Source organism: Globicephala melas, chromosome 19 (genome assembly GCF_963455315.2).
Source record: "Globicephala melas chromosome 19, mGloMel1.2, whole genome shotgun sequence".
Lineage (NCBI taxonomy): Eukaryota > Metazoa > Chordata > Mammalia > Artiodactyla > Delphinidae > Globicephala > Globicephala melas.
The window spans coordinates 14,646,822-14,666,925 of NC_083332.1; the positions used below are offsets into that span (position 1 = coordinate 14,646,822).

General features: G+C 41.5%; 2 protein-coding genes across 7 annotated transcripts in view; both read right to left on the reverse strand.

Moving 5' to 3' along the window:
• The window catches only part of LOC115862617 (zinc finger protein 383), a 42,287-nt gene that overhangs the window by 12,038 nt on the left and 10,145 nt on the right, over positions 1–20,104 (reverse strand). For 3 of the 6 annotated variants that reach the window (XM_070044195.1, XM_070044197.1, XM_070044196.1), the window contains one exon: positions 15,549–18,012. In XM_070044195.1, the coding sequence (XP_069900296.1) occupies positions 16,817–18,012 (1,196 nt within the window). In that variant the 3' untranslated portion in view covers positions 15,549–16,816. Of the gene's footprint in view, positions 1–15,548; positions 18,013–20,104 lie in introns of those variants that run through there. The other 3 variants (XM_070044199.1, XM_070044198.1, XM_070044200.1) reach the window with 2 other exon arrangements.
• Positions 2,101–11,278, reverse strand: LOC138842427 (zinc finger protein 568-like). The gene is made up of 5 exons (XM_070044217.1): positions 11,125–11,278; positions 9,268–9,430; positions 6,037–6,276; positions 5,702–5,760; positions 2,101–3,277 (listed from the first exon to the last, which is right to left on the reverse strand). The coding sequence occupies exons 3-5, from the start codon at positions 6,083–6,085 to the stop codon at positions 3,020–3,022; spliced, it is 366 nt and encodes a 121-aa protein (XP_069900318.1). The 5' UTR covers positions 6,086–6,276; positions 9,268–9,430; positions 11,125–11,278; the 3' UTR covers positions 2,101–3,019.

Consider the following 20,104-nt stretch of genomic DNA (forward strand, 5'->3'; position numbering starts at 1 on the left):
CAAATAACATACAAGGGAATCCCCATAAGGTTAACAGCTGATCTATCAGCAGAAACTCTGCAAGCGAGAAGGGAGTGGCAGGACATATTTAAAGTGATGAAAGGGAAAAACCTACAACCAAGATTACTCTACCCAGCATGGATCTCATTCAAATTCGAAGGAGAAATTAAAACCTTTACAGACAAGCAAAAATTAAGAGAATTCAACACTACCAAACCAGCTTTACAACAAATGCTAAAGGAATTTCTGTAGGCAGGAAACACAAGAGAAGGAAAAGACCTACAAAAACAAACCCAAAACAACTAAGAAAATGGTAATAGGAACATACATATCGATAATTGCCTTAGGGGCTTCCCTGGTGGCGCAGTGGTTGAGAGTCCACCTGCTGACACACGGGACACAGGTTCGTGCCCCGGTCTGGGAGGATCCCGCATGACAAAGATTAATCTCCAAAATATACAAGCAGCTCATGCAGCTCAATATCAAAAAACAAACAACTCAATCCAAAAATGGTTAGAAGATCTAAATATACATTTCTCCAAAGAAGATATACAGATTGCCAACAAACACATGAAAGGATGCTCAACATCACTAACCATTAGAGAAATGTAAATCAAAACTACAATGAGGTACCACCTCATACCGGTCAGAATGGCTATCATCAAAAAATCTACAAACAATAACTGCTGGAGAGGGTGTGGAGAAAAGGGAACCCTTTTGCACTGTTGGTGGGAATGTAAATTGATACAGCCACTATGGAGAACAGTATGGATGTTCCTTAAAAAACTAAAAATAGAACTACCATATGACCCAGCAATCCCATTACTGGCATATACCCTGAGAAAACCGTAATTCAAAAAGAGTCATGGGGCTTCCCTGGTGGCGCAGTGGTTAAGAATCTGCCTGCTAATGCAGGGGACACAGATCCAGGAAGATCCCACGTGCCGCAGAGCAACTAAGCCCATGCGCCACAACTACAAAGCCTGCCTTCTAGAGCCTGCAAGCCACAACTACTGAACCCATGTACCACAACTACTGAAGCCTGCGCACCTAGAGCCCGTGCTCCGCAACAAGAGAAGCCACCACAATGAGAAGCCTGTGCACGTCAACGAAGAGTAGCCCCCACTCACTGCAACTAGAGAAAGCCCACACGCAGCAACAAAGACCCAACACAGCCAAAAGTAAAGAAATAAAATAAATTAAAAAAAAAAAGAATCATGTACCACAATGTTCATTGCAGCACTGTTTACAATAGCCATGACATGGAAGCAACCTAAGTGTCCACTGACAGATGAATGGATAAAGAAGATGTGGCACATGTATACAATGGAATACTATTCAGCCATAAAAAGAAACAAAACTGAGTTATTTGTAGTTAGGTGGATGGACCTAGAGTCTGTCATACAGAGTGAAGTAAGTCAGAAAGAGAAAAACAAATACTGTATGCTAACACATATATATGGAATCTAAAAAAAAAAAAAAACGGTTCTCATGAACCTAGGGGCAGGACAGGAATACAGACATAGAGAATGGACCTGAGGACACAGGGAGAGGGAAGGATAAGCTGGGACAAAGTGAGAGAGCAGCATTGACATATATACACTACCAAATGTAAAATAGATAGCTAGTGGGAAGCAGCTGCATCACACAGGGAGATCAGCTCAGTGCTTTGTGACCACCTAGAGGGGTGGGATAGGGAAGGTGGGAGGGAGACACAAGAGGGAGGGAATATGGGGATATAGGTATACATACAGTTGATTCACTTTGTTATATGGCAGAAACTAACACAACATTGTAATGCAATTACACTCCAATGAAGATGTTAAAAAAAAAAGAAAAAAAGATATTTGCCTCCAATCAAATAAATACTTAAATATTTTCAATTAAATTATCAGCATAAAAAGTCAAATAATATATATTTTTGAAGTTGCTACCCATCCCTTCATGGATTCATAGGGTTATTAATGGCATTTTCTCCTGGCTGACTGGTTCTCACCTGAATAGGAGCTTCTTGGTATTTTTTTCTCCATCCACACATCATCTTCTTGTTCAAAATGGGAAATCATTTCTGGTTTGGACAGCAGATGTCCTGCTTGAGGGGAAAGACTGGTGGATTAGGGCAATATGATGTGGACAAGGACCCTGCCACAAGTCAATCTTATCACTTGGTATTCGTGAAGGTCCTATGAAGACTGGGAAAGGTGAATAAAACCACTGCGCATCAAAATCACATTTTGTATTTATATATATGTAGACACATGCGCACACACACACACACACACACACACATAAATAAAAAAACAAACAAATATTTTCTTCCCCAGAGAAAAAAATGGTTCCAGGAATTCCAGGAATTTCAGTGAAGAGGCCTATTTGCAATATACAACAGTAATAATTCTCAGTGGGGTGAACAGGCAGTAATGATTGTGTGTCCACCAGAGAAGCACTGCCCAAAGTGTGGTTTGAAGAGACTTAACAAAAATGCAGACTCCATCCCAAATCCACTGAATCAGCAGCCCTGGTGATAGAACCTAGGGACGTAGGTTTTTCAGATAACATTTTATTTTAGAGAAAGATAGCAAGAGTGATACACAGAACAGAATGCCTGTAGAACCCTAACCCATAGTCACCAGTTGTTAATATTTGGCCCATTTACTTTATTATTCTCTCTCACACAATTCTTTTTTAAACCACTTAAGAGAAAGTTACAGGCCCCATGGCTCTCTATGACTAAATTCTTTCAGTACACATTTCCTAAGAACAGGGACATTTTTTTCCATAACCACAGTACAGCCATCAAAATCAGGAAACTTAACATTGATGCAGTATTAGTATCTAGTTCACAGTTAATTTGTAAATGATGCCAATTGTCTCAAATATGTTCCGTTTAGCACTATTTTCCTAGATATTTTCTATCTAGAATAAGACACTGCATTTAGTTGTCTTATCTCTTTAGTCTCCTTTAATTTGGACAGGAACTGGCATTTCTTGCCTTCACCTCAGGTACTTCTATGCACTCTCAAATCTGATACCCACTACCATTAAGAGATCTGGAATATGTGGACCCCCAAATGCAAACCCCCTCAGGATTTACTCTATACAACTGAACCCGAGAGAAAGCAGATGGGGTCAGGAAGATGCTGTTCTCACCCAAGGAGATGAGATTCCCATAGTTCTCCAACATCACTTCTCTGTACAGGTGCCTCTGAGAGGGATCCAGATGCTCCCACTCCTCCTCGGTAAAGTCCACAGCCACATCCTGGAACGTCACCAGCTCCTAAAACAACAAACAAAGTCACCCTCACACATACCCATTCCCACAGAGGAATGCAGCTGACAAGCAACAGTGACATCCATAAGTGGTCCTGAGCGCTTCCAGGGTCCTGAGTTAGACTAACTTAGGCACACATCCATGCACTTGATTGTGTTATATCATGCAGAAGATTGAAAAGATGCATGAGGTACATTTTTTTTTAACACTTCAGCCCTTAAAGTCTCTTTGGGTGATAAGACTCAAACTTCAACCACAGTACACCAAAAGCTACACGATTTCAGAGGTGTCATCCACACAACATTCTATGAATCAGAATAAGCTTGAGATTTACTTGGGGAAGGGTCCAGAGAAGGAGTCCAAGGTGGGTTGGGGCCATGAGGGCAGGTACCATGGAGAAAGCCAGGTACCAGCCTTGTGGAATGGTTAAAATGTGAATAGAGGGAAGGGAGGTGGGGAATTCCACTTGGCAAGAAAAGTGAGTGGATAGTTGTGTGGGAAGGAACAAGACGTAGATCAACAATAAGGACTCTTTGGTTAATAAGAAATGCTATATAGGAAACATCCCTCTGATAATTATGTATTAACAATGTTTATTATGGGCCCCAAATCCCCACTCCCACATTCACAATAGAAAGGATATATGAACACTTGCAGAGTCACATGAAGGACTAATATTCAGTACCAATTCCCAAACTGTGGTTCAGGGACCCATGAGGTTCCCCAAGACCCTGTCAGAGGGGTCTGTAAAGTCAATATCATTTTCATAATAATTCTCAAGGCTTATACACTCTCATTCTCTTACAACAATATGGAGGCTACATGTTGTGTGATCTTGCAACTGAGAAAATGTTGAAGCAGATGTGAGATTCCAGCTGTTTTCTATTAGGCCAGACATTAAAGAGATTAGCAAAAATATAAAACATTTCCATTCTTCTTTTTTATCTTTTTTTTCGTTTTGGAAAATTAAGTATTTTTCATAAAATGTGACATTAACTGTAATGGATTAATTTTTGAATGGAATAATAAATATTTTAAATTTTTGTTAGCTTGAACCGCCAATCTGGTAATATTGATAACACACATAATAAAAGCCATTTTTTAAAGTGTAAAGGGGTCCTGAAACAAAAAGTTTTAGAAACTACTGCTATACTGAAATGAAAGTGAACAAACTACATACACATGAAACAATATACATCAATCTCACAACATAATATTGAAAAAAAACAAGCACAAAAGAGTACTGTATGTACTCTTGATTCTATTTAAAAAGTTCAAAATCAGACTAAACTAATCTACAGTACTAGAAGTCAGAATAGTGGCTACCATTGTGGGGAAGACGGGGTTCTCTACTAGGAGGGGTTTGTTCAGAGCTGAAGTGAGAGGAGAAGGCACAGAACAGCTATAGATTAATTTAGCCTGTTCTAGAGCTTCATATTAATGGAATTGATACCAACTGGGGTTCTTCCCCAATCAATAGAAATTGACTAGAGGCCAGATAAGAAATTCAGGCTAGGCTTTATTGGGGCCCCTGCTGCAGTGAGGAGGAGCAAAAACAAACAACAGTTTCCCTTGCTCCCAGAGCCGGGGAAGGCGAGCTGGTTCCTTACATGGGGTGAGGGTAAGGGTGTGTCCAGGGGTCGGGCCACAGGGGTGGCTTAGGTGTTTTGCCCAACCCTTTGGTGGTGCTGAGTGCAGGGCGCATGTGCAGTACCCAGCTTTTGCTCCCAGCTCTTCAGAAGTGGCAGCTGAGTTTTTTTGGTCTTTTTGTATCTTTTGTCCAGAATTTGCCCCAACTGCACATGCATGCAGTTATTTTTAGTCCCTTATAGTTCTTTGCATTTTGTTGCTCAAGGAGACGTTTGTCCAGGTGCAAGCACTGCAGCAAAAGGTCGAGGGCCCAGCCTGTCTCAGAGTCACATAATATGTACTCTTCTGTGTCTGGCTTATTTTTTCTCAGCATAATGCTTTTGAGATTCATTCATGTTGTTATATGTATCAGCAGTTGTTTCCTTTTTTTTTTTAATGAGTAGTTCTTAATTATATGGGTTAACACATTTTATCCATTTATCAGTTGATGGACATTTGGGTTGTTTTTAGTTCAGGGCTATTATAAACAAAGCTGCTAATAGTCACAGATTTTTGTGTGGACATCTATTTTCATTTCTTCTGGGTAAACACAGTGAGATTTCTGGGTCAATGGTAAGTGTGTGCTTAATTATATAAGAAACTCTAAAACTGTTTTCCAAAGTATATTGCACCATTTTGTCACTCCTACCAGCAATGTTCAGACTTTGTTGAGAAACTGGAGTAACATATGTCTAGCCCAGGGCCAGCACAATATACATGTTATATTGCTCTCCTTCCCCAATCCCCAAAATGAGGTATGTGGGTGATATTTTGAGGGAGAGAAGGTGGACTCTAATTTACCTGTAATTTGGGCATTTCCTCCTCTTCCTGAAGAAGGGCAGAAACCTCAGAAGGCAGTGCTGGGTAAGAAGAAAGAAGCAGTGAAAAATGAACTTGGCTCACTGAAGCAGACCAGTATCTTAGTTACCAAGAAGGGAGAAGGGGCACATTGTATTCAGCCGGTAACACTGCTCCTTGTTTACCATTACCTGACTTTTCTAGGCCCTCCCCTAGAAAGCCTTTTCCTCTCTTTCTACTTTTACAGATGGCCCTTCGACCCAGACACTTTCTCCCTCCCTCCTTGCAAAAACCTACTGAATACCTACTGTGTGCCTTGGTAATGATTTAACTCTCACCTTTCTCCTTACTCTTTGAGGTCACACCAGCTTCTACATGGTCCCACATCTTGCCCTCCCTGTTAGGAGGGGAATCCCCTCAGTCCCAGCAGCTCTGCTGAGGGAATCTCTCTTCAGCCTCTCCAAACTCCACCTGGAACATCCAGAGGGAGTTTCAGGAGATGTTGTCTCCACCAAAGATGGAACTCCTGCATGTGGGGGACCTCCTGCAGCCTTCATGCTCAGGTAGCTGTTTTGTTCCTGTAGGCAGGAGAGGAGATGTCCCAGCAGCCTGGACTTCAGGCTGGGTCCTGGACTTCTCTATTTAAGTGAGAGCACAGTTAATAAACTAAAGCACAGTTAACGTGATAAACGTTTACTAAGCATCCACTGTGTACAAGGCATAACCCTACTTCCTAGGGGTACCCAGCTCTGACTTTCTCAGGACTGTAGCTTCACAGGTTGATCAAGTCACAGGGCAGCAAATTCTGTCTCCTCTGTGAAGATTTCCTGGAAACCTCCCACTTTGGGGATACAAATCCACAATTCTCAAAAGGTGAACTGGTGAAATACTTGAATTTCTCTTTTTAGCTATCAGATCAGTAAATGTTTTAAAATCTGAAAACCTTATCACTAGTGAGGCTGTAGGAAAATGATCAGTCTCATATGCTGTTAGAACATAAATAGGTACAGTCTTCTGGGGGGGAGCAATTTGATTGTATCCCTCAAATTGAGGGGGCAGGGAGGGTCAGGAAGCAGGGGTTACAAAAGTGAACCAGGAAACTTTGGGAGGTGATAAGATACATTGATTATCTTGATTGAGATGATGGTTTCATGAGTGTATAAAAATGTCAAAATTGAATATATTCATATATATTCATGAATATATATATATGAATATAAAATTGAACACTTTATGTGCAGTTTATCATGTGTCAATCAATCCTCAATACAAAAAATTCAGTTCACTAAAAATAGTTTTTTAATGTACAGAACACCTTTGGTCCCACACTTGCAATTCTGAATGTCAGACTTGCACAAGAGCATGAAGATATGAGTGCAGAGATATTTATTGTAGTTACATTTGTAATATTGAAGAACTTTCAGTTATCTGAAAGTACACCCACACTGGACCACACAATACTGAATATCTGCTAAAGAATGAGGCAGCTCTGTATATACTGACAAAGAAAGGCAACTTTAGTGTAACTTTATAGAGAAAGCAGCCAAACTGTGTTAAGATTTACTTTTGTAAATTTTTTTTTAAAGTATGAGTATTTTACATAGATGTAAATGATTCTCAATGCATTGGATGGGAAATTGGACACAGGATAATTCCACGTTCAACTCTATATCCAATTGTACTCTTCTATTTACAACAAGCAGTATGTTTAACAAGCAAAATATTAAGCTATTTTCTTTTTAAACAAATATAAACTACGGAATAAGAAGTGACATAACAAAATGTAAAGGTGACAGCTGGATGAATTTCAGAGATATTACGCTGAGTGAAGGGAGTACAAACTGTATTTATGCAGTTATAGAACAGGCAAAACTAATCAGAAATAGTGGTTGCCTATGGGGGAAACTGGGAGGGAGCACAAAGGGAACTTTATAAGGTGACAGACATATTCTGTATATTTACTTGGGTGGTGATTTCACTGCTGTGTATATATATATGTAAAAATTCACCAAGATGTACTTAAGATTTGTGCAATTTATTGCATGTAATTTACATCTCACTTTTTAAAGTTTTTGCAAAAATTTAATAAGGTATGGTGATTCTAAAAAACTCTAATTAGCAAAGTCATGCAATAACACCCAGTTTTTTGTTGTTTTTTGTGGTACGCGGGACTCTCACTGTTGTGGCCTCTCCCGTTGTGGAGCACAGGCTCCAGACGCGCAGGCTCAGCCGCAATGGCTCACGGGCCTAGCCGCTCTGCGACATGTGGGATCTTCCAGGACCGGGGCACGAACCCGTGTCCCCTGCATCGGCAGGCAGACTCTCAACCACTGCACCACCAGGGAAGCCCTTGAATATTTTTGTTTCATTCCATCTTCACTGTGATCACCCTGATCCAGGACACAATCAGCTCTTATCTGGACCACTGTGGCCATCTTCTATATAAGATTCTATTCCCTCCCTGTCCCCATTTTGATATGCCTGCCACATGATAGTGACATCCAGCTTAAGAGGTCTGTTCCCTTCCTCTCCAATCCTCAAATAGAAAAGTTACAGTGGAGAAACCTGGCAGACTCAACATTAATTAAGTGATCAAAGTTAGTATCATAATGAAACAAATCAATATTCTGTACCAACTGATATGACAAATTGAGGACACATCACTTCTGTGTTACTCCTGCCAGAAGTGTGTAATCTTAATCTAATCATGAAGAGCCAAAAGACAAATCCAATTTGAGGAACATTTAAAATAACAAGCCTGTACTTTTCCAAAATGTCAAGATCAATAAGGACAGAAATGTTAAGAAAGTATTCCAGATTAAAGAAGACTAAAGACATGTAAGGGCAGGGAATGTGGGGCATAAAGAAACTTATTAGGACAACTGTCAAATGTTTATTATTATAAATTGGAGATTAGACAATAGTACTGTATCAATGTTAAATTCCCTGAATTATACTATGGCTATTTAAGGGACTGTCTTTGTTTTTAGGAGATGCATGCTGAAATAATTAGGGGTAAAAGACGATGTCTGCAACTTACTCTCAAATGATTCAGAAAATGACAAATACACATATAGAGATGGAATGATAAAGTAACTGGCAAAAAGTTGACAATTGATGAATGTGAATGAATGGTATACAGGTGTAATTTGTACTATTCTTGCAATTCTTGTTAATTTAATACCACTTAAATTTTAAAATCCATTGCAGTAAGGAAAACAAACAAACAAACCACCTCAACAAGGCCTACAAGTCCTCAAGAAAAGACAATACTTCCCAATGTACACAGTGCACACCAGGGCATGTGGAAGAGAGGGTGAACCATTTGTGGACTAAGTTAATGGAAAGTAGGGGCAAAGGTTAAGGCGTGCCAAGAGCTCTGATACCGATGGGGTCAAAGGGGGAGGTAAATTGAGGAGAGAGAGTGGGCTTTCCTCTGGAGTTTTCCAAAGCTGTGCCACGTTTCATGTTTGTCTTAGAGCCTTGGTGGGCACTTCGAGGCAGTGAACAAACATGTCGTCTAACTGGGGACAGGGATTACTGCATGAAAGAGGTTAAAAATCACTCACTGAGGGTCTTGCTGCCAGGAATCCTGGGGCCATTTTCTCCTCTTTTCACAGATCTCTCAGGGCCAGCAGATTCCAAAGAGGGCAGAATGGGGAGCCAGGAGCAATGAGGACTGAGTCACATGCCAGAAATCTTCATACTCAGTCTCTGCAGATCCACCCTTACCTAAAGGAAAATAAAAGAGCCATGAGCCAACCTTGACCTGAAAGACCAAGGAAAATGTAGAGCATGTTCATCCCACAACCTCTGCACTCAGAGAGGCTTTGCAGAGTTACAGCCAGGCCTGTGACCTACGAGTCACCTGTGATACCAAATTCACAACTGGGACACCTCCACCTTTAAAACCTGGAACTATAACTTCCAAAGAGACAACAAAGGAAATACAACTCCCCTACAGCCCTCACTGGCCATCAGTGTGGAGAATTCTCTTTTGCAGATAACTGTGGAGGTGATTATAGGTGTGATATTCCTGGCTTTGCTACCCCAGAGGCAAGTACCCAGGGGGAGGTCATTTAACTCCACAGCACCTGGGAAGCTTACAGAAGCTGCTGACCACTTTAAGCTCTGGGGTTTCTCAGATGCAAAGTGGCAGCAGGCCTTTGGCAATTCATAGAGGGCCTGGCTGGGGGAAGAGCCCACCCTGGTGGCTAGCACAATCTGTCCATCCCTCTGATAACACACCCCTTGGTTCACTTATAGAAAAAGCCCTCTGAGTCAGAGGTGACGGTGGCCTCACAGGAGCATCTACAACAAAAGGGGGGATCCAAGACTCTGGCCCCCCTCCTCAAAGTCCAAGTCACCTCCAAACTAAGGGATGTCAGAACATATTGTCACCATAAAGACCAAGACTCATGACCCTCACTATATCCCAAACCCAGGGGCACCCACTTCCTAATTCCTCCCCACATCTCCCAAACCCAAGCATGCACAGATCTAGTTGCCCAGACAAACACCTCAGAACATACAGCCCCAATATGCTCCCCCAGTGGACTAAGAATGCCGCCTGCCATATCAGTAAACAAAGGATGTTGTGGCCAGCAAGCCAGTACCCACTGCAGCCACCCCCAACTGTGAACCCTGAAGGGATTCAGGATGGAGAAAAGCAGGATACTGGCCCTAGATAGCTAAGGTGCATATCAAAGGAATGATTTCAATGAGCCCAGACTCTCGCATCTTCCCATACATAGAAAAGTGCTAAATTCATTAACTTGAGATCTCTGGTTTTTTCCTAATTAACAGTAATCTTTTGATGTTCCGACTGCCTGGTTTTTGTTGCAAACCTCCCCCCCTTACCTCTTCAGAGCAGTCCCTCAGAGCAGCGGTCCCCAACCTTTTTGGCACCAGGGACCACTTTCGTGGAAGACAATTTTTCCACGGGGTGGTGGGAGGGTACGGACATAGTTCGGGCGGTAATGCGAGTGATGGGGAGCGATGGGGAGCGGCATACAAAGCTTCTCTCCCTCGCCGGCTGTTCACCTCCTGCTGTGCGGCCTGGTTCCTAACAGGCTGCTGACCGGTACCCGGTGGCGGCCGGGGGGTTGGGGACCCCTGCCTTAGAGATAAGAGGCTGGGTCCTGGTCTTAAGTCCTCAGAAAGCTCACCAAATAAAACATAATTCTCAACTTTTAGGCTGTGCTTTTTTTTTTCAGTCGACACCCCCAAATCCCTGGACCCTGCCTCACTGTCCTGTCCCCACCAATCTGGGGTTGCAATGCACCAGAGGAGCCTCCCAAACCAAAATGCCCGTCATGGGCTGTCGGACCCCGCGACTCCCGGACCTTCGGTTTTCACGTTCCCCCTTCGCAGGACCTGGGGACCCCTGGCTATTCCTGCTGTCCTCAGCCAGCGAGGGGACTCACCTCTCTAGGCCCGGAGGTCTTGGGCATGTAGGTCGCCACGGGGTCTTCACGAGCCGCTGTTTCACGGAAGCAGCGCGACCTACCCGCGCCGCGCACCCAGAAGGCCCAGCCGGTGGTGCCCGTGCGCAAGCAGAAGACGCGGCCAGGCGGCGGAACCACATCTCCCAGAAGACCTTGCGCAGGTTGGGGAGCTCTCCAAGCCCCTCCCCAAGGCGCGATGGGGGCGTGGCGAGGCCGTCACAGGTGAACTGGAGGTCTCACGTGGGATCATCCACCTTGCTAGGACTGGACATGCAAAACCACACGGGTGCCTTCGCCCACCGTCTATAACCAGGAATGAATAAATAAATAAAGAAGCAAACAGTAATTTCTGTATTTAGGCATAGCTATATTTAAACTAATATCCTTTCACATAAATATTTGTATTTTCTTAACCTACTTTTTAAATCAGATGTATATTGAACATTAAGGGGTTTTCCAGAATATTCTGTAAATTCTACATGCCACTTATGTAATTAATGTTTCTCTTTATCGTTAGGTTGTTTCCAATGACTGGTATTACAGGCCACAGTCACTTGTGTTTGGCAGAGACTCAAAGGCAGGCAGGGGAGTGGCAAAACTTCATAGTGAAAAAAGAGAAGGCTTCAGGTATATTCTGAATGGAGGTTATTGGCATAGAGAAGCTGGAGGTGGGCCAACTACAAGCAGTGCAACTTATGTGATTGGTTTGGGGGTAATGGTTTGGCTTTCTCTGGTTGGTTCTGAGTTGGAAGCAGAGGCAAAAAATAGGGAAGCTGGTATTGACCAAGTTCTGACTGTTCTGGGCTGATTGCTGCCAAAGTTATAGTTTGGTTTTCTGGTTGGAAACCAGTTGTTTACTGCAGAGTTTGTGGGTCAGAGTTCTGTTGTCGTATGCAATCTGGTATTGTTTTCGTATAACCAGTCTCTCAAGTTTAGTGGTTTCAAACAACAGCAACCATTTATTATCTTTCATGGTTTCTCTGGGTCAGGAATTCAGAAACAGCCTATCTGGACAGCTCTGGCTCCACTGAACGTGGAACAGTGTGAAGTTCCAGGAGCAACTGGGAGCTGGCTGGACATCTCTTGTTTCATGTAATCTCAGGGTTTCTCCAGGTGGTATTTCTGTGTAGGCTAGTTTAAGCTTCTTAATAGCATGGTAGCCTCAGACATCTTACATTGCAGCTCAAGGTTCTCAAGGCAAGAGTCCCAAGAAAGATCCAGATGGAAGTTATAACACCTTTTATGTCTAGCCTCAGAATCACATAACATCATTTCCACTTACTCACAGTTTTAAAAGCCCATCCAGATTCAAAGGGAGGGGACATGGACTCCACTTCCTGATGGGAAAGTGGCAAGGTTCTGGAAGACCATGTGGAAACAAAAATATAGTCATAGCCATTTTTGGAAAATACGATTTGCCATAAACTGCAAGCAGATCAAAGCAGAAGAAGAAGTTTTAATTTTCAATCTGCCATGAAGACCGCATATTTATATTACTGAACTGAAGCCATTTGTAGTAAGTAGGAGTGATCAGAAAAATCATGATCTCTCATGATTAAATTTTAAGAGGATCAAAGAAGATCTAGCTCCACTGAGCATGTTTAAAGAGACAATGAGAGACAAAAATGAAGCTGTTTTCTTTTTAGCCTCTTGAGTATTGGGTCCAAAGTGATAATAATTGATAAAGATTATTCTGCACAATTAGGGTATTATGGCTAACTGGGGTCAATCAAAAAAGCCACAAAGAACTTCCTTATGTTCTCCATGAAAAAGAGATCTGGGACTTCCCTGGTGGTCCAGTGGTTAAGACTCTGCACTCCCTATGCAGGGGGCCTGGATTCCATCCCTGGTCAGGGAACTAGATCCCTCATGCCGCAACTAAAGATACCACATGCTACAACTAAAGATCCCGCATGTGGAAATGAAGATCCCGCGTACCGCAAATAAGACCAAGCACAGCCAAACAATAAATTAATTAATTAAAAAAAAAGAAATGTGAGAAAGTTGGTTTAAAACAACAAGCATTTATAGTCATTCACACATCTGCAGGTTGACTGGGGGTTAGCTTTTCCTCGCTGGGTTAAGCTGAGGTGATTTGACTGGGGCAGCTCTCATTGTCTCTGGACAGTAAGGTAGCCAGGGCACATATTTCTCATGGCACTGGCTAAAAATGAAGAGGGAAAGTGGAAATATACAAAACCTCTTAAGGCCTAGGCTCAGAATGTGCACATTGTCCAAAGCAACTCACATGGCCAAATCCGAAATAAAGGGCAGGGAAACTATATCTCGCATATAGTGCACTCAAGGCAAGAGTGTTGTGACTGATTGGTTTTTTTTTTTTCAAATAGTCACAATAAGATCTCCCTATCTCACATATTCTTTCAATATGACTTTGAGAAGAAGGGAAATTCAGTGGTCCCTCTCCTTGAACTAGTTGAGCCTGTGGTTGGAAATGATAGTATATGACTTCCAAGGGTAGGTCACAAAAGGCAATATAGGTGGGCACCCACTCTGGAGCCCCTGAAGTGATATGGCCACTCTGCTGTGCCCAGGGCATGTGGATGGGGATTCAACATGAGAGACAAGTGCCAGACCCCAGGCCCATGTGCCTGGGCTGTGGCTGCGACCTAGAGACACTGCCAGTTCATGGGACCCTCCAGTTTTTGAAGCTGCTACTCTGCTTGAGTTAGATCTCACCCAGCACTCTATCTTTCTCTATGTACTTTGTGCGGATATGTTTTGGAGCATCAGTTAGGAGTCTATGGGTGAAATCTAGCTTTCATTCATCGATGAGGACTTATTCTTGACACAAGTATTTTAAAAGAAAAATCTTTACATTCTTGACACAAGTATTTTAAAAGAAAAGTCTTTTACAATAGCCTCGGTGGTAGTTAGTTCTGTTCCCACTACTGCTTCTTTTGGCGGTACGCGGGCCCCTCACTGCTGTGGTCTCTCCCGGTGCGGAGCACAGGCTCCGGACGCGCAGGCCCAGCGGCCATGGCTCACGCGCCCAGCCGCTCCGCGGCATGTGGGATCCTCCCGGACCGGGGCACGAACCCGTGTCCCCGGCATCTGCAGGCAGACTCTCAACCGCTGCACCACCAGGGAAGGTCCTCCACTACTGCTTCTTGTTTTGCCCTGTTACAAGTAGAGAGTGACAGTGCTTCTAATTCTGAGCCTGGAAAAGGTAAAGATTGGAATACTAGAAAGGATCACCTCAATGTGGCAGGGAGAGCTCATGTATGGGTTGATCTGACCATGAGCTCTGTAAGTCCTGCACCGCATCTTGGGGGGGCTTTGTTCACCTGGATGTGCTCAATGACCAGAGAATCTACATCTAAGCCCTTAAGTTCAGCATTACTCTCTGCATTTTTGAGCATGTGCAGTAAAAATTCAGCACTCTTTTTGGGCCACCGACCCTGCATTCAGCCCCAGTGTTGGGCCTGGGCACACCTACCACCTCCACCTTTGTAACGATGGAATAGCACACATTGCTTCTTTAAAGTGACATCCTTCAGATACTTGGTGGCTTTTCAGATATGCATACCCTTAATGGCCTGGGCAGTTTCACGAGTGTTCTTAAAGTGAACACAAGATTTGAACCTCTTGACTTGCATGATTTTGTGGCGTTTTCTGGGCCAAGTGAATAGTGAGCCATTTTTAGAGGTCAGGTCATCTCAGGCCACTTCCTGGAAAAGTCTAGTATTTTAATGTATGCATGCACACTGGGTTATAAAACTTCCAATACAACTTTGGCTGCCACTCACAGGTTTGTTTTTTTTTTAATATTTATTCATTTTGGCTGGGCCAGGTCTTAGCTGTGGCACACAGGATCTTCATTGCGGCATGCGAGATCTTTAGTTGCGGCACACAGACTCTTAGTTGTGGCATGTGGACCCTTAGTTGCAGCATGCATGTGGGATCTAGTTCCCTGACCAGGAATTGAACCCTGGGCCCCTGCATTGGGAGCACGGAGTCTTACCCACTGGACACCAGGGAAGTCCCACAGGTTTTTCAATTGTGTTCTCATATTCATTCACGTTTAAATAATGTGTATATTAAGGTTTTAGTTCCTTAACCCATGTTAACCAAGAGGGGACACTAAATTAATATTCAGATATTTGCTGGCCTTCCTTTTGTTACTGTTTCCCCCATTCTGGTCAAATAATGTGCCCTGTATATTTTCTTTTTTGGAAACTAATTATTAGGAAAAATATTCTTATCTCTTCCTGCTTATTTGACTGTGCTTTCAACTACCCATCATTGTATCAACAGGGTATTAGTCTTTGTGCAGCATAGAAAATAAAGTCTGAATGTAGATTACCCACGCAAACTTTTTTTTTCCCCTTTTGAAATTTCATGCAGAATAATGAGTGATGGGGAAAGCTTTCCTATGTTCATTACACTTATTTCTCTTTTTTCATTATTAATTCTTGGATTTAGACAAAAGTAAACAACATGGTTAAAATCCTTTCCACAAATAATAATGACGATAATTATGAAAATGGGTGTATCAATGATAATAGTGGACTTTTACTAAACATTTACTACATGATAGGAAAAGTTCTAAATACTTTATTAACTCATTGAATCCTCACAACAAACCAATACATAGAACGTGATTATATTTACTAATACGTAAGAAATAAAATGTCACTAACATATATAAGTAAAAAGTTTAAAAAACCTGGAAGCCTAAATAATACTGGTAACAGTAGTTAATTACCTTTCTAGTATGAGCTTAGGGTTAGGGTTGATGAAAAGGAACAAAACAGTTTATAAAGGAGAAAATATGGATAATTTCAGCAACTAAATTAGATGCTTTAAAAGGAAAAAAAAAAGCATCCAAAGATAAATTTTGGGTCATATTAGTCAGGGAAGATTTTATAACTGAAAACAATTAGATGCAACCATAACATGAATAATAAATAATGTCATTTTAAAAAGTCATTAAGTACATCGATAAAGATAAAAATCTATATTTACTGAAATGGCAATCATATTTTATAGCATTATAAAAGCCAACACATGTGTATCAGGTGAAGGTGCAACATGTGTACCATGACTACATTTTCTTTAAAAACAAAGTCTGGTAGGATTTGCTCTACCAACTTGAGAGTCATCATCTATAGTTCATATAATTACAATTAATCTTGGCTTTTTTAATTTCTAGTTTTCTGATATTCTGTTTTATAATAAAAAATATAAATTTGTGAAATGACACAAAAAGACTAACAGTGACTTCAAAAAAAGGTTATATTGTAATTAATTCTACAAGGAATTACAAAATACAAGGTCACACAATTTAAACAGTGTGATGCTGGTATAAGCACAAATATATATATCAGAGAAGAAAGCATAGACTTAAGACTCAAGCAAATATAAACAAGAATATAATCTATCTCCAAGAAGGTAGAACAAAATAATAGGAAAGGAAAAAATTGTTGAACTGCTATTAGTACAAGATGGGGTTGGGGAAGTAAGGGGGAGAGACAGGCAAATGTCAATTTAGAACCCAAATTCATAACTTAGAGTAAAATATATTTGGATTAAAAAGAAATATAAAATAAAATTAAGAAACAAAAAATAGTGAAAGAGGGTAACTATCACACATGAATTTTTGTTGTTGTTGTTTAAAATATCAGGAAGGTGACAAGAGCTTTAGTTTTTATTATTCATCAGTATGAATTCCCTGATGACGTATGAGATCTGAGCCACTACTAAATGCCTTTCCACATTCCTTACAGTTATAGGGCTTTTCACCAGTATGAATTCTGAGGTGTCGAGTAAGGTTTGAGCATTTATTAAAGGCCTTTCCACATTCATTACATTCATATGGTTTTTCATCTGTATGAATTCTCTGGTGTTGAAAAAGCTGTGAGTTCTGAGTAAAGGCCTTCCCACATTCAAGACATTCAAAAGGTTTCTCACCAGCATGAATTCTCTGATGCTGACGAAGTTGTGAGCTCTGAGTAAAAGCCTTCCCACATTCCTTACAATCATAGGGTTTCTCCCCAGTGTGAATTCTCTGATGATTAGTAAGTGCTGAGCCACTACTAAAGGCTTTGCCACATTCTTTGCACTCATAGGGTTTCTCACCTGTATGAATTCTCTGATGCTGTACAAGCTTTGAGCTCTGAGTAAAAGCTTTGCCACATTCCTTACATTCATAGGGTTTCTCACCTGTATGAATTCTCACATGTTGAAAAAGCTGTGAGCTCTTAGTAAAGGCTTTCCCACATACTTTACATTCATACGGTTTTTCACCAGTGTGAATTCTCTGATGGTCAATAAGATTTGAGCAATAACTAAAGGCCTTCCCGCATTCCTTACATTCATAGGGTTTCTTACCGGTATGAATTCTCTGATGTTGAGAAAGGTATGAGCTACAGCTGAAGGCCTTTCCACATTCTTTACATTCAAAGGGTTTTTCACCGGTATGAATTTTCAGATGTCGAGTAACATGTGAGCCACAACTAAAGAATTTCCCACACTCCTTACATTCATAAGATTTTTCGCCAATATGAATTCTCTGATGTTGAAGAAATTGTGAATTCTGACTAAAGATCTTTCCACATTTCTTACATTCATATGGTTTCTCTTCACTGTTAATTATTTGATGTAGAGTAAAGAATGTCTGTTGAATAGATGTGGGCATGTATTCATGAGTGAATATTTCTTGGCTGAAATGCCCATTTTGATATCCCACTTGTCTTTCAAAGTGGTTTCTATATTCCAAAACATCTCTAAAACTGGAGTATTCAAGGCCATGCTTTGTAAGTCCCATCATCTCCCTCTGGCATGATTCTATTTCATAAACTTCCTTCTTTAGTGATAATAACTTGGTTTCACACATTGATTCCAGATCTGAAAGAAAATAAAATGGTAAATATTCTTCCCCCACCTCATTTGTGAAAAGTTAAACTTTTATAATAGAAATGGAAAAACTAAAGTGAAAATAATATCTGGTAGTGAATGACATAGAGTTCTCAAGTATATCTGTTTAATCTGAAAAATGGACAAGAAATGCACAAAATTAAGGAGATATAATGCAGGAAGCAGCAGGAGGAGACTATGGAAATAGGAAACCACAATGATTCTCAAATACTGATGTGGATCAGAATCATCTGAAAAGTTGATAAATATACAATGCTTGGGCATATTAAAAGATGACTAGTTTTATATACATCTCTATAAGCTTGTATGTATGTGTATGTAAGAAACAGAGTACATCATCATACTATATATATTACAAAAAGTGGACAATTTGTTACCTCCATTAAAGGTCTACTGAGAGGAATAAACGCATATAGGGGGAGATTCTTGGGCTCTGTAGTATAATAAAGTATGAATTTGGTCTTTGTCCCCAGTTCCTAACACAGAGCTTGAAAAACCCTTTGAATTTCCTGAGTGATAGCAGTGTTTTCATTATGCTAATGAGGTGACTCATGGTGGACCCCTAGATAGTTTTAGGATGGGGAATGGTCACTAGAAAGACCCAGCATATGATTAGAGGATTGGGACTTTCAGCTTCTTGACCTCTGGGGTGGAGAGAGAGGCTAGAGATTGAGTGGCCAATGCCTTAATCAATCATGCCAATGTAATTAAGCCCTGATAAAAACTCTGGACACCGAAGCTCAATGGAGATTTTTGGTTGGTGAACACACTGAGGCGCTTCACCAGGAGGGTGACACACTTTGACTTCACAGGGAGAGGTTATGGAACCTCTGCCTCCAGAAGCCTACCCTAACTCATCTGATATGTATCCTTTACAGTAAAACTGCAATTGTTTTACTGTAAGTACAGTAAGTACAGAGCTTTCCTAAGTTCTGTGAGTCATTCTAGCAAAGCCTGCAGGGGCCATGGAAATCCCAAATTTATAGCCAGTTGGTCAGAAGTGTGGGTGGTCTGAGGAACCCCTGAGACTTGCAGCTGGTGTCAGAAGTGAGGGCAGTCTTGTGTAAGACTGGCTGTTAACCTATGGGGTCTAAGCTAACTCTGGGTAGTTAGTGTCAGCATTAAACTGCAGTACAGCCAGTTGGGGATAAAACAGAATAGGGTCCATAATAAAGGGCATACTAGATGCAACTTAAAAGCGATTACAGAGGGTCAGCCAGATGGGGGAACAGCCTAAGATAAGTCAATGAACTGATTTGATGTGAGTGGCAGATAGGGAAGACTCAGAGCATGCTATGTTCTGGGGATTCAGTGAAAATACTGTTTGCCTTGGAATTCTGTGATGCTGATCTTAGGACAAGGGAGAGACTTGCTCATGTACCACTGCAGTGACTGAGAGGGGAGACTCCTGAAGTTTAAGGCAGACAGAGAGAAAAAAGACACAGTGCAACAGCAAAGGAAACAATAAACAAAATGAAAAGACAACCTATGGAATGGGTGAAAATATTTGCAAACAACACCACCAACAAGAGCTTAATTTCCAAAATATACAAATAGCTCATATAGCTCAATATCAAAAAATCAACCCAATCGGGACTTCCCTCGTTGTCCAGTGGATAAGACTCTGTGCTCCCAATGCAGGGGGCCCGAGTTTGATCCCTGGTCAGGGAACTAGATCCCACATGCTGCAACTAAGAGTTCTCATGCAGCAATGAAGATCCCACATGCTGCAACTAAGACCCTGTGCAACCAAATAAATAGATAAATATTTTTTAAAAAAATCAACCCAATCAAAAATGGGCAGAAGATCTAAATAGACATTTCTCCAAAGAAGACATTCAGGGGACTTCCCTGGTGGCGCAGTGGTTAAGAATCCGCCTGCCAATGCAGGGGACACATGTTCGATTCCTGGTCCAGGAAGATCTCACATGCCGTGGAGCAACTAAGCCTGTGCTCCACAACTACTGAGCCTGTGCTCTACAGCTTGCAAGCCACAACTACTAAGCCTGTGCACCACAACTACTGAAGCCTGCACACCCTAGAGTCCGCATGCCACAACTAC

Bases quoted from the DNA above. Each gene is read 5' to 3' on its own strand.
- LOC138842427 (XM_070044217.1), bottom strand. From the start codon at position 6,085: ATGTGGGACCATGTAGAAGCTGGTGTGACCTCAAAGAGTAAGGAGAAA. The intron at 5,761-6,036 runs GTGAGAGTTAAA...CTTCTTACCCAG, and splicing joins CTCAAAGAGTAAGGAGAAAG to CACTGCCTTCTGAGGTTTCT. The intron at 3,278-5,701 runs GTAAATTAGAGT...TTGTTGTTTTAG, and splicing joins AGGAAATGCCCAAATTACAG to GAGCTGGTGACGTTCCAGGA.